Source organism: Megalopta genalis, chromosome 5 (assembly GCF_051020955.1).
Source record: "Megalopta genalis isolate 19385.01 chromosome 5, iyMegGena1_principal, whole genome shotgun sequence".
Classification (NCBI taxonomy): domain Eukaryota; kingdom Metazoa; phylum Arthropoda; class Insecta; order Hymenoptera; family Halictidae; genus Megalopta; species Megalopta genalis.
The window spans coordinates 9,854,339-9,867,541 of record NC_135017.1 but is presented as its reverse complement, the minus strand read 5'-3'; the positions used below and the strand labels follow the sequence as shown (position 1 = coordinate 9,867,541).

At 49.2% G+C, this 13,203-nt stretch overlaps 1 protein-coding gene across 1 annotated transcript; it reads left to right on the top strand.

Annotated features, from left to right (window-relative positions):
* Positions 1-26: 26 nt before the first annotated feature.
* On the top strand, positions 27-8,929 carry LOC117220917 (ATP-binding cassette sub-family G member 8). Its single transcript, XM_033471377.2, has 7 exons — positions 27-559; positions 5,700-5,824; positions 5,906-6,402; positions 6,486-6,768; positions 6,853-7,358; positions 7,417-7,883; positions 7,941-8,929. The coding sequence occupies exons 2-7, from the start codon at positions 5,712-5,714 to the stop codon at positions 8,535-8,537; spliced, it is 2,463 nt and encodes an 820-aa protein (XP_033327268.2). The 5' UTR covers positions 27-559; positions 5,700-5,711; the 3' UTR covers positions 8,538-8,929.
* Positions 8,930-13,203: the final 4,274 nt, after the last annotated feature.

Genomic DNA, 13,203 nt, shown 5'->3' with positions numbered 1-13,203 from the left:
AAGAAACTTTCGTTCCTGAAAGCTGAAGTTGAGTACTCCACGGTAGCTAAAAGTAGCGTACCAGTTAGAAGGCCGTAAGTTTGGGTAGCGATTTTTAAAATGAAGGTCAAGTTAGTGCAACTTTGACTGATCTTGGGGGCCAACTGCGCGATGATCAGGGGCCCATGGTGCAGGTGGGCGCACCACTGCGAACTTGAAAGACATAGCGCTGCCTGGGAAGGGGCCTGGCCTAGAGGGGGGGTTCGGGCCCTCGGAAGGCACGTCTGTCAGAGAGGGCAGCGTTCAGAAAAGGCTCCATGCGAGTCAGCAAGCGTCGCACATACCGATCCGTTGTCTGTCGCGGTGTCAGTAGCCGCGGATCGAGTGATGCGTCCGCTAGAGACGGTTTCCGTGGCGTTAAACCGAGTGCACCGCTTGGGACGCGTTGATTCGACCACGAAGCGCGATTAGAACAGCCGAGGGCCACGAAGGAGGACCGGTGGATATCGGATCATGGAGGACCAGCATCGTTACCTTGACTCGACGAGCCTCGGTTGAAAGCTCATCGTGAACGCCGCCGGTGAGTCATTGTCGCGAATAAGACTCCGAAATTCCTCCCGAAGAACACGCGGAAGAAAGAGAGAGAGAGCTAAAGCGACGCTAGGAGGCTTCCTGGAGAGATTACGCGAGCAGATTTTCCCTCGGTTGCGTGCCATGAGGGAAAATCGGAGAAAAAGAGACCCGGGCGATAAAGCAACCGGCACGGTCCCGGTTCAACGACTGGGAACCTGATTTCGCGGAACGAGAAAGCCCTAGGCCCGGTGAAAGCGAAGGCCCATGAGGCCTCCCACTCCTTGTAGGCCTTCCGAAATTTTCAAAATTTTGCCCGACCCCTCGAAGTCGATTTTGAGTCGAGTAGCGGGTCACGAGTGACCCGCAGCACGTGTATATTACGAGACGAGAGAATCTCGGGTCCCCCGCGACCTATGGTTCCGAGTTACAAAGGAATTACGAAAGCGTTATGAAAATGATGTTGCAAACTATGTCTTTGTAGCTAATGTGAAGATCGTTTCATTAGGTACTTCATTAACATGGTTATTAAAAGCGGCAACGATTCTTTCTGGGAGAGGGGCTGCAACCTTGGTAGACAGATAACTACAATAGCATGGTAACGGGTCTCTATTTCACACTGGGCATACAGATAAATGGAAAAAAATGCTATGAAAAATAACATTGATGGTTGCGATGCGCGATATGGTGGGAATAACCATGGGAACGGATCGCAGATAATTGAAAACTGTGGAAACCGTATAATTTACGCGCGAACGTTTTGCATAAGATGCTGAAAGAGATAGTGTATCGCTTCTTAGAGTGAAAATCTTGGTGCGGGTTAAAAGTGACCCGGTCATCGCCAGCGACGTCCACTCTGGAAAAATTGATTCCCTTCGAGACATAAACGTGGCCCTTCGATAGATCGAATTTTGTCGTATTCTAGCATCGTTAGAAATTCAGTAACGGAGAACAAGAAGCACGTTGGGCGGCTCGTTTCGCGCGGGCAATTTGAATTTCGCCTTCGTCACTTTCACCGGGCCGATTATAAGCGCTGTAACGCCCGAGGGCATCGGATTGAGTCATCCGAACAATGATCGCGAGGACTTCGATGCGCGCACAAGTCGTGCCTTTTCCTCCGCTCTCCACGTGGCACGCCGGATCTACGTTTCTAATTTTTTTTTTACACCTACAATTACCGCACTTTTCGTGTACCAATTACTCCACTTTTTTTTCGCGTGTGCATTGTAACGGCAAGAATTTCACAAGCAGCGGAGCAGCCTGATAAGTTCGATATCGCGAAATGCACGCGGTAGATCCAGGCCATCGCCCCATTAAGATCCACGCTGTGGATCACGAGCGCACGATTCAGAGCCGAGCGTAGAAATCGGTGCGTGGGACAGTCCCACAGCCACCGGAAGAGATTTCGAAACCGGAGTGTGTGTCGTCCCCTACCCGGGCACTGTCGTGTCAAGTTCCACGCCGGCTAACAAGAATTATTAACACGTCGTCTACCATGGTGGTCACCTGGTAAACACCGTCATTATATCATCAAAAGGTGCCCCCTTTGGCCCCTCCCCTTGCAATTAACCATTAACCCTCTCGAGAACCAGTCTTTTTCTTAAGAGAGGTTAACGTTATCGTAAATGTGCTCGAAAAATTACAGTTACACTTCTTAAAAATTGGAGGGGGTGGAAACAGTTAGGAAAGGTGTTTTAAAAAATTTAGGACGACTACAACTAATGGCGAATAGGTGTAACTAAATCTGGAGGGGTGAATATGATACTGGATAGCGTTTTAAAAAATCCAGGGGTTCTAAAAATGATTGTATACTGGTCTAAAAAATCGGAAGGGGAGGAAACAATAATGCATGATATTTTAAAAAATCCAGGGGCTCGAGAAATAATTGCATACGGTTCTAAGAAATTGGAAGGGGTGGAAACAATAACGCACGGTGTTCTAAAAAATCCAGGGGTTCTAAAAATAATTGTATACGGGTCTAAAAAATCAGAAGGGGAGGAAACAATAATGCATGATGTTTTGAAAAATCCAGGGGCTCGAGAAATAATTGTACACAGGTCTAAAAATTCGGAAGGGGTGGAAACAACAACGCACGGTATTTTAAAAAATCCAGGAGCTCCAAAAATAATTGTACACGGTTCTAAAAAATCGGAAGGGGTGGAAATCACTATAAACTGTCTCCCAAAAAATTCGTAGGGACCAAATACAATCTCGTAAAAATAAAACATGTCAAATATAATTATTCAACGTTGTTTTCAAATACTGCAAGGATTTCTGACAAAGTAAGAAAGCATATGCCGATCCTTTCAGCCAATGGCGTGCACTCCGGGCGACCTTGAAGGGTTTAGCATCGCCTCCAACTAAACAAAGGAACGAGGAAAACAAAATCCAGAGCGGAATTTCGTTTGAGTGACGCGATCGACGGCCTCGTAGCACACAACTATCGCTTTTCGAAGCGCGAAAGTCTAAACTCGAACAGGTCGAAAAGTGAATTTGCATAGGCGCTCATATATATATAATTCCTTTGTGTGTGTGTGTGTGTGGGTACGCGTGTTGCCGAGTCTGCAGCTAATGGCGATGAAAGCCAGCGGACCGTGAGTGGCCGGCCATTAACGAAAGATATCAATTAAATATCATTTTCCCACCGTCCAGTGTGGCACGCATGGCTCACCGAGCACGGGACACACGTTCTGCAAACAACCATAAGCGTCCCGGAATGTTTTACGGGCTCGTTCCCAGCGCCCGGTGCACCGACGCTAAGTTTTGCCGGCTCGACGCGGAAAAACGAAAAAATTCGTCGTAACAGTCGTTTCCAGGTTCGCGAGTCGCGCGGTAAACGGGATATGCAAATGCACAGTTAACTTGGATAGGCCTAGTATAGTTATCGACCGGTCAAAAGAACCGTGACGCGTTACGTAAAAGAGCCTCCATTAACGCTGCAGCTAGTAGACCGCGGAAAACCAATGGTTGATATCGTTCCATCGATGGATTATACCGATTCCGATCGTCCTTCTGATCATCGGCGTGATTGCAGCCCTACGAAACGTTTCGGCTAATTCTCCGCATGGTTTTAGAACAATGTTGCATATATGCGAGATAGAAACAGGCGCTAGAAAGTGTTCGGCACAAATGTTTTCTGAGAGATTGCAAATGCTCCACAATGCTCCACAAATCTTTTAGATCGATTCGAGGTTTTCCGGCACAGAGAATCCTCTTTGCAGCATCGTGCTGCTTATTTGCTAGCTGGAGAATAATTTTCTAGGGCAGTTGCAACACCTGCAAGTCGAATCAGAGTTTCTTCTTCGGTTGATCTCAATGTAAATCGAAGAAGGTACAAGATTCTTGTATTTCATTACGGTGTTACAATTTAAACCGTGACGATTGGATCGTAACTCGAGGAACCAAGATGGCGTCGACCCGCACATGCCTCCCAGATGCGGGTACAGTTTTACGTTATCGCTAGAAACGCTTCTGAAAGTGGTCCGAAATTGTTTCACCAATGTAACGTAATAAACTCGTTCAATTTGTATTATTTAATTATTATACTTCTGGAAAATATGAAAAATGTTGAATATGAAAAATACAGTTTACGCCGGGTGCTGCTATATTCGGCTCGAGGAAAATTCCCGTTCGTAATGCACAGTTTGGGTAGTAATTCCGCCGAGTTCCTCCGTAATGGCGGTATCGGTCTGCAGGAGCAGTGATTAGGCGGCGCGAGTAACGTAGAATCTTGGGTAGCGTTTCAGGCGATCCTCGATTGTACCGTTACACTCTATCATCAATAAAAATATCAGCTGATGGTGGACGAGAGAGACCCAGCTGTCTGGAGTCGTCAGGATCTGTCGGTGTCCTCGCGCAGCACCTGTGAACCAGCTGTTCTGAAACTAATTGGCGCCTGTTCAGACAACAATGCGCCATTCGGTCGCACGAACATTGCCGGCTCTAATTAATGGTCAATTTGTTCGATCGGGGTCGTTGAAAACGGCTGGATAAAGGCGAAACTAGTCACCGAAATGGTTGGCAAATAATAAGGAAACGGGATCCGATTTTTTAAAAAAATAGAGCAGGGTGAAAAGAATCACGGATTTAGAGAATCTACGAATAATTGTAAAATCAGGAAGGGTGGTTATTGTTGCGGACAATGTCTTCAACTATCTTTAGACTGCTTTAAAGAAAACTATGGAGCGCTAGGAATAAACGTGTGTCGTTAAATAAGGAAGTTAACGATCTTAGCATTCCACCAACTAAATGAGTAAGAAAGAGTATACTCATCCCCTGGCTAATCGACCACGAAGAGTAGCACAGAAAAGGCGTGAGACTGGTCGCAAAAAGGATGCCGGGAATGTAAACGACGTGTTAATAGAATCAGGACCGCCGCAATTAAATAAATCGTTTCGAGGAGCCCGCATTGCCGAGCGGTTCATATTTTTCAAGAACCTGCTCAAAGAACGCCGAGATATCTCGCGCCGAAGTACGAGCGTGAGTCAACACGGCTAACGGGAAACATCGGGTTCTGTTGTAAAAGAACGAAGTACCATCGGACGCTTAGGTATTTGCATGGAAAGACCGGCTCTCCTCTCTCGCGATTCCGTCGTTATTGTTCGCGCTGACCGTTGGAGGTCCCGGCTCTTCGGGGATGAAGGAAAAGAAGCTGATCTCCGCCAGGACCTTCGAAAAGTGCACGCAGGAAGGCAGATCAGTCACACCTCTTCGCAGACCTGCCACGGGGTTAGCAAAACCTTTAGTCTTGGATAGGGGATTCGAATCTAAAAATTCCAGATTTTTAATATATTTTTAATTTAAACGACTCCCATGGGTTTAGGACAAAGGACAAACAAAATGTTCAATAAAAATTGTATTTCCGCGTCTCGGGCGGACGGTTAACGAGCGTGGAAAAATTGGCCGGCAGGAATTCGCGGCGGGTTTTCTCCTCGGGCCCGTTTCGGGCCAGTATTCTAGTCGGCTATTTTCCTTTCACGCTGCCGCCGTAGTCAGAGGGGGAGTGAGAGCGAACGGCGGAGAATTTCGAGTCTCCGGCCGGCAGCGATTCCGAAGGCACGCCGATAATCGCGTGTTCCCGGGGTCTGGCCGGAGAGCGCCAAATAACCCTATCTCGTGCGGTGCTAAACCTATGGAAATCCGCTGTTCAGACGCAGGAAACCATGGGCTCAGAGGCGTGGGAGCTGGAACGGAGATACTCGGTCCCTGGAGCCTTAGATACCAGGGGATTGGAGCCGCCTGCTAGCGAAGACCTGCACGCCTGGTCCATTTACAGGTGACTCATTCCTCAGAGATTCTTCCCCGTGCAACTGTAAACCTCTGGCGACGTCGGCAATTCAAGTTATCTGTCTTGCAGGCAAAACCTGAACTCGGACTTCACGGATTCGGCGCTGGGGTCCGCGGAGAAGTCGCCCCTGCCTTACGGCAACTTCCAGCTGCGGGACTCGACGGTGCAGAGCATCCTCAGGCACCCCAGATACGGGCCCAAGAGTCCTCTAGCCAGCAACTCCTATACTTACTTGAAGTTTGGTCTGCCGAGGGTGCTGCCTCCTAGCGCGCGCAACCGGGACGGGTCTAGCGGTTACGATTCCAGCGAGGAGGGTCGCAGAGTGTCCCACGCGGGTACTTCGGGTCATGGGACCTCGGCCATGCGATCTGCGAGGAGCGACCCTGACTTCAGGCACGTTCACGCTGTGCCGAGGGAGCATGCTCATTCTCAGCTGACGGTTTCCAGAGAGAATCCGAGGCTGAGAAGTGCCAGCGAAGCTAATCTGCTCCAGGGAGGGCCTAGGAACAACCGGAGGCACAGCATAGCACCTATAGACCCCGGTTACGGGGTCCACGAGCCTAGAGGTAGACCGCTGAACCGGCCACAATGACGTAGTAGCACAAGATAGTCTCTTTTACACTGAATAATCATTTAAATCATTGTCTAGGCCATGGTATGCTCGGGCCGGAGGGCTACTCCATGCCTCTGAGACCTGTGCCCTGTCTGCAGCATCCTCATCTTCAGCTGAGAGGCGTGGAAGCTTCCGGAAGCGATGGGTTGCCGCTTCTCAGGGGGATCACCTTGGAGGCGGGCGCCACCGAGGTCCTGGCTATCATGGCGACCACCGAGAAGGAGGGCAAGCATATAGTGGAGACCATCGCTGGCCGGAAGAGGATTAAACGGGGGGACATCTTGCTGAATGGGAAGTCTGTGTCCTCGCGTTCCTTAAGGTATGGCTTGACAAGACCCTTTTCTCAATTTTATCTCTATCATAAAGACGATCACCAAGAAAAATTATTCAACTGTGTTCGCAGGTCCCGCGTCGCCTATCTGTCTACAGAGAGCGGCCTGAGTCCCGGTCTAACAGCTCAGCAGACCCTCAGCTTCTACATGCTGCTGAGGGGCGGCCCCAACACGTCCCAGCTGGAGGCCGACGCCATTCTTCAAGAATTGGGCCTGGAGGCAACGAAACACTGTCTAGTGAACTCATTGACGACTTCGGAGGCAAGGAGACTGGCCCTAGCCTGCCGCCTGCTACAGGACTCCCATGTCTTGGCGCTGGACAGACCCACGCACGGTTTGGACATCTTCGACGCGTTCTTCCTGGTCGAGTATCTGAGACAGTGGGCTCACAGGGGCCAGAGACTAGTGGTTCTAACCTTGCATCCGCCCACCTACGAGATCCTGACAATGGTCTCGAGAGTGGCGCTGACTTCCGGTGGCAGGATCATGTACTCCGGTCTCAGGCGGGATATGTTGCCATATTTTGCGCTCGCCGAGTTCCCTTGCCCCCCTTTCAAGAACCCCTCTGACTATTATTGTACGTATCCGAAGTGCAAAACAATATCAGCAGCTCCTAAAACGATGTTTTCTTGCAGTGGACTTGGTGACGTTGGACGACCTATCGGCCGAAGCGATGCTAGAGTCCTCTCAGAGGATAGACCACCTAGCGGAATTAGCCAGGACTAGGCTGCCTCCGCTGACCGATCCCGGACCACCGGGCGCACTACCCCCTTCTATCTCGAGCCCTAACATTTTTATGCAGATCTATGCGTTGTTGCTGAGGACGCTGATCTACAGCCAGCCCTGGACGCTGACCAGACTGTTGAAAAAAATCGTGGTCTCGGCGTCGCTCAGCATTCTACTCGGTGCAATATTCTGGGACGTCGCTGGGGACTCTAATCTGTACCTGAGGGACAGGGTGGGCTTTCACTATGCCAGCCTAGGCATATTCTTCTGGCCCCTGTGCATGATCGCCATCTGCGAGGTGGCGGACTGCAGGCCCAACGTGGAGAGAGACATCAAAGATGGCCTCTATGGCAGATTCATCTACATCCTGACAGAGGTAAGCCCGATTGAAGGTAGCTAAGAATGCTGCTGCTAGCCCTACCTTCTTTTCCAGCTGCTTTGTGGAGCAGTGTCTTGGTGCATAGTCTATCTGATCTACCTGGCACCTGGCTACGCCATGTCTGGACTCCACCTGGTGCCCGACGAAACCTTGATCTCTCTGTGGAATTATCTGAGTATCGGCTTGCTGTATCTCATCCTGCAGCACTTCATTTGCATCCTGTTTGCTCACACATGCAAGTGGATCTACCTAGCTTCCCTATTTTCGGGGATCGTGATAGGGGAGATGACACTAGCTGGTGGGGTCACCCTGCATCTGGAGAACCTGCCAGGCTGGTACCAGAAGATCAGCCCGATGCAGTGGTCCCTGTCTCTGCTGCTGCCCTCTCTTCATCAGCCTGAGGTCATGAACAAGCTGAACAGCTGCAAGCTGAAACAGATCCAGAGGCAGGACATCATCGTCCAGGCCGCCTGTGAACCACCGGATGGTGCTCTAGCATTATACGAGATCGCTTTGGACAAGTTCAACGTGCAAGGAGAGTTGTGGTTGGGGATAGGAATAGCCATAGTTAGCGTACTGATAATCATAGTGTTCTTGTGTATCAGGTATACAACTCCTAAGAGACTTAGAAGCGCGCCGAACAAGCCATAAAATGCAAACTGTTGAACGAACGGACGGACGCATCTGTACCGAACCTAATCGCCCCATCGAGTCTCAAAGGACAACCCTATCTTTTTTAGCTGACCGACAAAGTTGCAGTCCGGCGAGTGCAATAATGTTGAATAGGAACGTATCGAGCGCGCGCCATTTTGTACCGTGCGATGCTCGTTGGTCCCGATCTTGTTGTCTACATTGTTGCGACTTTTTGAAGCGACAGGCTTCAGGAACTCGCAAAGTAGACTCGTGCAATAATGTTCCGAGACTCGGCTGGCCATTGTACCGCTTCAACGACAACGAAACCTAGTAGAGTAATCTGCATTTATCACGCTATAATCAAACCATCAACGAGAAGTGTTCTTACGAAATAAAAGCCAAGACATCTACCCACATTGTTGCTTATTTTCAACCGAGTGCCAGATGGTCGGACAGCGCTTTAAGAACACGGAGCCACGGTTCGTTCTCGCAACGAAGCCACGGGCTCGGTTGATATCGTCGCGCAACATGTTTGCAAGCTCCATCTGCAATGTTAGCTGCGTCGGTACAGCAAGTCGCTACTATAGCGTCCGTTGGTAACGATTGAACAATGCAGCAGAGAATCCGTCACGATTTAAAAGATGGAGATCGTTATTGCTCATTGACAATCAGTATTTATAAGCATCGATTTAGGCCTGAACAAATTGAATCGAAAATCGATGACGCGTTCCGTGACAAATTTCGTCCGAAAGCGATCTCGTTATTTATTAACGAGCCGAGAGACTTTTGGACTGTCGAAATCGATACACTGGCCGGGTAAATATATCCGCCGGTTATCGCGACAGTACATATTCTAAGAGATAATTGCCGTAGGAAATAGACTGGTCGTGTTGACTAATTGAACGGATCCGGAGTAATTTTGTAACGGGCCAGTTAATTCGCCGGCGATCCGAACACGACCACTTCAGGATTTATCTGACGTTGATAATCAATCAATCCGGTTGATACCGTTGCTCGTTCTTTTTTTTATCTGGCCCAACGTGTCGTCGATTACGAGTCGCCGATAAGATCGTAGGCTATCAATTTCCTTAGTCGGATCTACGGAATAGACGGCCTCTTTCCTGGAAGAATTAAATTCAACGAAACGGACGTTTTAACGAGCACCGCCGTCCGCGGGGGGAGAAAAAGAAAATACGTTCGATAAGGCAGAGCAAATTTATATTTCCGGTTGTGATCGATCAGCGCGGCGTCCTATTTCGATGATGGTTACATTTGAACTTTTTCTCGGCGATATTTAGATGGAAATTGCAAATGTCAGTGGGAAATAGAATTTTTCATGATTCTTCGAAACAGCCTGTTGGATTCTAGCGGATACGAAAAGTTCAATTAGAGGCGACGCTTTGCGGCGCTCTAAATATAAAGCCAATGATGAAATTCGACGATCTCGGTGCTTTGTATCGATCGAACCACCGGAAGTCGTCGTTCTATAATTCGCGAGGTGTTGGTTGCTGGGACTGGCGTGCTCCGATGCGAAACAGAGACCCGTTTAAGCAGAAATTACGCCTCTTAATTACCTAATGAGATAATGAATATATATATATATATATATATATATATATATATATATATATATATATATATATATATATATATATATGTATCGGTGTCCTTATTACGCCCACACGTTTCTGCATGAGATCCGCCGGTGTCCGTCGCGATCGAATTTTCGTCGCAGCGTTTCTCCCCCAACCGTGTTTCGTGTTCGCAAAAAGCCATTGAAAGGTTAAACGTTTTTACCGTTCAGCGTCGAAAAAGAAAGAAAACATCGTGACAGCTATAAAACATAAAAGGTCGGCTGGGTTTTCGAAGCCAGTTAAAAAACTGTCAGGAGCTTTTCCGTTCGGGCTCGATGCGTTTTCGAAATGGTTTTCCTGTTTCGCGAACGAGGTTACGAGCGAGAAATTGTTACCCTACGCTTTCCGCGTTATTCCACGTAAGCCAATCACGCCCACGACGAGATTTCGAGGTTCCATTTTCCCCTGGGTAAAAAGAAAAAAAAACAGAATAACGCTTCCACGTTGTCCGATTATTTTTCCACGAGGGGGATCAGAAACGCGCGAGGAACTCGGAATCTCTCCACGGGAATCGGAGTCCCTGCGTGTACTTTTTCCAGGAATCCCGAGCGCCCAGTCGCGCACAGCCTACACGACGGGGTTAATTACTCTCATCGGCGGAAGCCGGCGTTTACGACGATTGCTCATCGTCAATTTATACTAATTCGGTGAACGAACGCCGCGGAGGAACTCGACCGATCCCGGGCCCCGGGTGAAAAAGTACGAGAAACAACGGATCCGAGACGAAAATACCTCTGTCAACTACCGTTTGAATTCCTTGAAACAGATTTCCGGACACGACGAACGAGAATTCCTCTAAACGAATTTCACGACGATGTCCTCTGAACGCGCGATTTGGAACGCCGCTTCATGGCCGGAAAAAAAAAAGAATACTCCACCCAGCAGGCACTTCCGGTTCCATCGAGACCGAACGTTGGCCGGACGGAAAAACCGTTCATTGATACTTCGGAACACCGGCGGATATCGCTGGCAGGGTACGGCGGCCGGGAATAGCGCGCCGGATTTTGGAAAATATACAAACCGGGCCGGAAACGGTCGTGTAAATTAAACAGAGGCTCTATTTCAACAGCGAAGCGCCTGATACTTTGCAGCAGCGAGTAATCAAACCGTGGTAGTATCTTCGATAACGGAGGAAACGGCAGTTTTAAAAAGCCCAATTGTAATATGTATCCGTACGCTGACGAAAAAATTGTCCGAGTAGTACGATAGGAAACGGAAATTAACTGAAAATGAATTTCAACGTTCGTCGAATCTGAATACAAAAGCATAAAGCAAGAACAGCGTGTACGAGTTTGCATCGAGCCGATGTGAGAGGTGCCTAAGTCGGCCGATGCCAGTTCCGGAGGTTGGAGACGTCGATTACCGGGTCGGATCGATGGTATTTATTGTCGAGATCATCGGACGTGTCGTTTCCCGCGCTTCTCCGTTCGACAGAGAGTAATCTGAATACAGGCGGCGGCCGCTTCTCTGAATGACTCTCGAAACTGGTGCGCCCACATTCCTCCGGCCATGTAACGCCTCTACGGTGGCTGGAGGCTGCCTATAGGATTTCATCCCGTTCCCTTCGTGTCCCTGTCCCCTCTCTCCCGTGCCGCCTATTGATGCGGATGAAAGTGCGCGGCTCGCTCAAGGCCGCCGCCCCTCCACCGCCTCCCACGGAACGCAATTCAATAAATTATATACCTGACTGTACCGCGGCGAGCGCCGTGCACAACACGGAAAGTCCTCCACCTGATTTTATTCACCATCTTTCGTCGGACGGGTTCCATTCACCTTTCCTGACCTTAAACGTAATTCCGAATCGCGCCGCTCGATAAATGCCTCACCCTTTCGACGTTACAACGATGACATCGTCGATAGAAACTTGCGGTTCTTCCGGAGGTACGGCAACAGCGTCCGCCGGCAGTGGCGCTCGATCGTAGCAGTCGCCCCCGCCCTGCGGTCTCGCGCGTCGCCGACTGCGCCGAGCGTTGAGCATCGCTGGCTGCGCGGCGTTGCCAGGTCGCCTGGCGTTTCGTTTGAAAACGATGCGATTAGATGGTAATGGAAATGGGCAACTGTGTACGCAGAGACGGGATCGTTTCAGTAATGTGCGCGATGATTGAACGGGTTCGAAGTTTGTGCGAAGACAACAACGTGCCACGGGTGTCTGCTCGATGGCAACACAATGGGGATTGGCCGTTTAATTAGCTCGTTAGAGAATACCTTTTCCGCTGGGATCTAAGAATACACCGATACGCGGAGGTGGCCGCGCGCGCGCGTGTGTTTGCCGGCGCGCGTGTGTGCGCGCCCGTTGTACACAGGACGTATACTTTACCCGTTAATACAGGATGACGGGCACATGGTGGTAGGTGGGAAAGCGGTGCCGGAGTAAAATAATCAATGAAGAGGCGAACGGTACCGGGAGGGAGAAAGCGAAAGAACTTCATACGATCGCGCCCACGCGGTGAGACCCACCAGCTCGTTATCCCATGCTGTTTTTATTCTTCCTGCCCGTACACGCATTCTCGGAGACCTTGCCAGGAATTGTGCCGAATCGCCGCGAGATCTGGACGATTAAGTATCGGCTGGCTAAAGTCCGTCACGCCCACCTGCTTTTGTAACTACTCCACGAAATTCGAGGATCGCTGAACCGCGCGAGCGACTCTCGGCTCCTGTATATTCGTGAAAACGAATCAGAGGACGATGTATCCGAGCACATTTTGAAGCTCGAAGACTCCGCTTTCAAGCCATCCGAGTCATTTTATCTTATAAGTATCGTGTCGTCGGTGGTCGCATGTTCAGTAAAAATAGTCATCCTTTGAAAATTGTTCGAATTCGCGAACCTCTCAGAAGTTCAAAATAATTTTTTCCTTGAACAAAGTCACTATGATCTTATAGAATGAAGTCCCCCCTTTCGAACGAGACCAAAAAAATTACTCTGCGATTTTTCTACGCTATTTTATGACATTTCGAATCAAAAGTGTGTCATCGGCACTAGAAAACTCACATGGTAAATGTTCGTCGATATTCAAAGTATCATAACTTCTTGAAAAAAAATCGTAGGACGA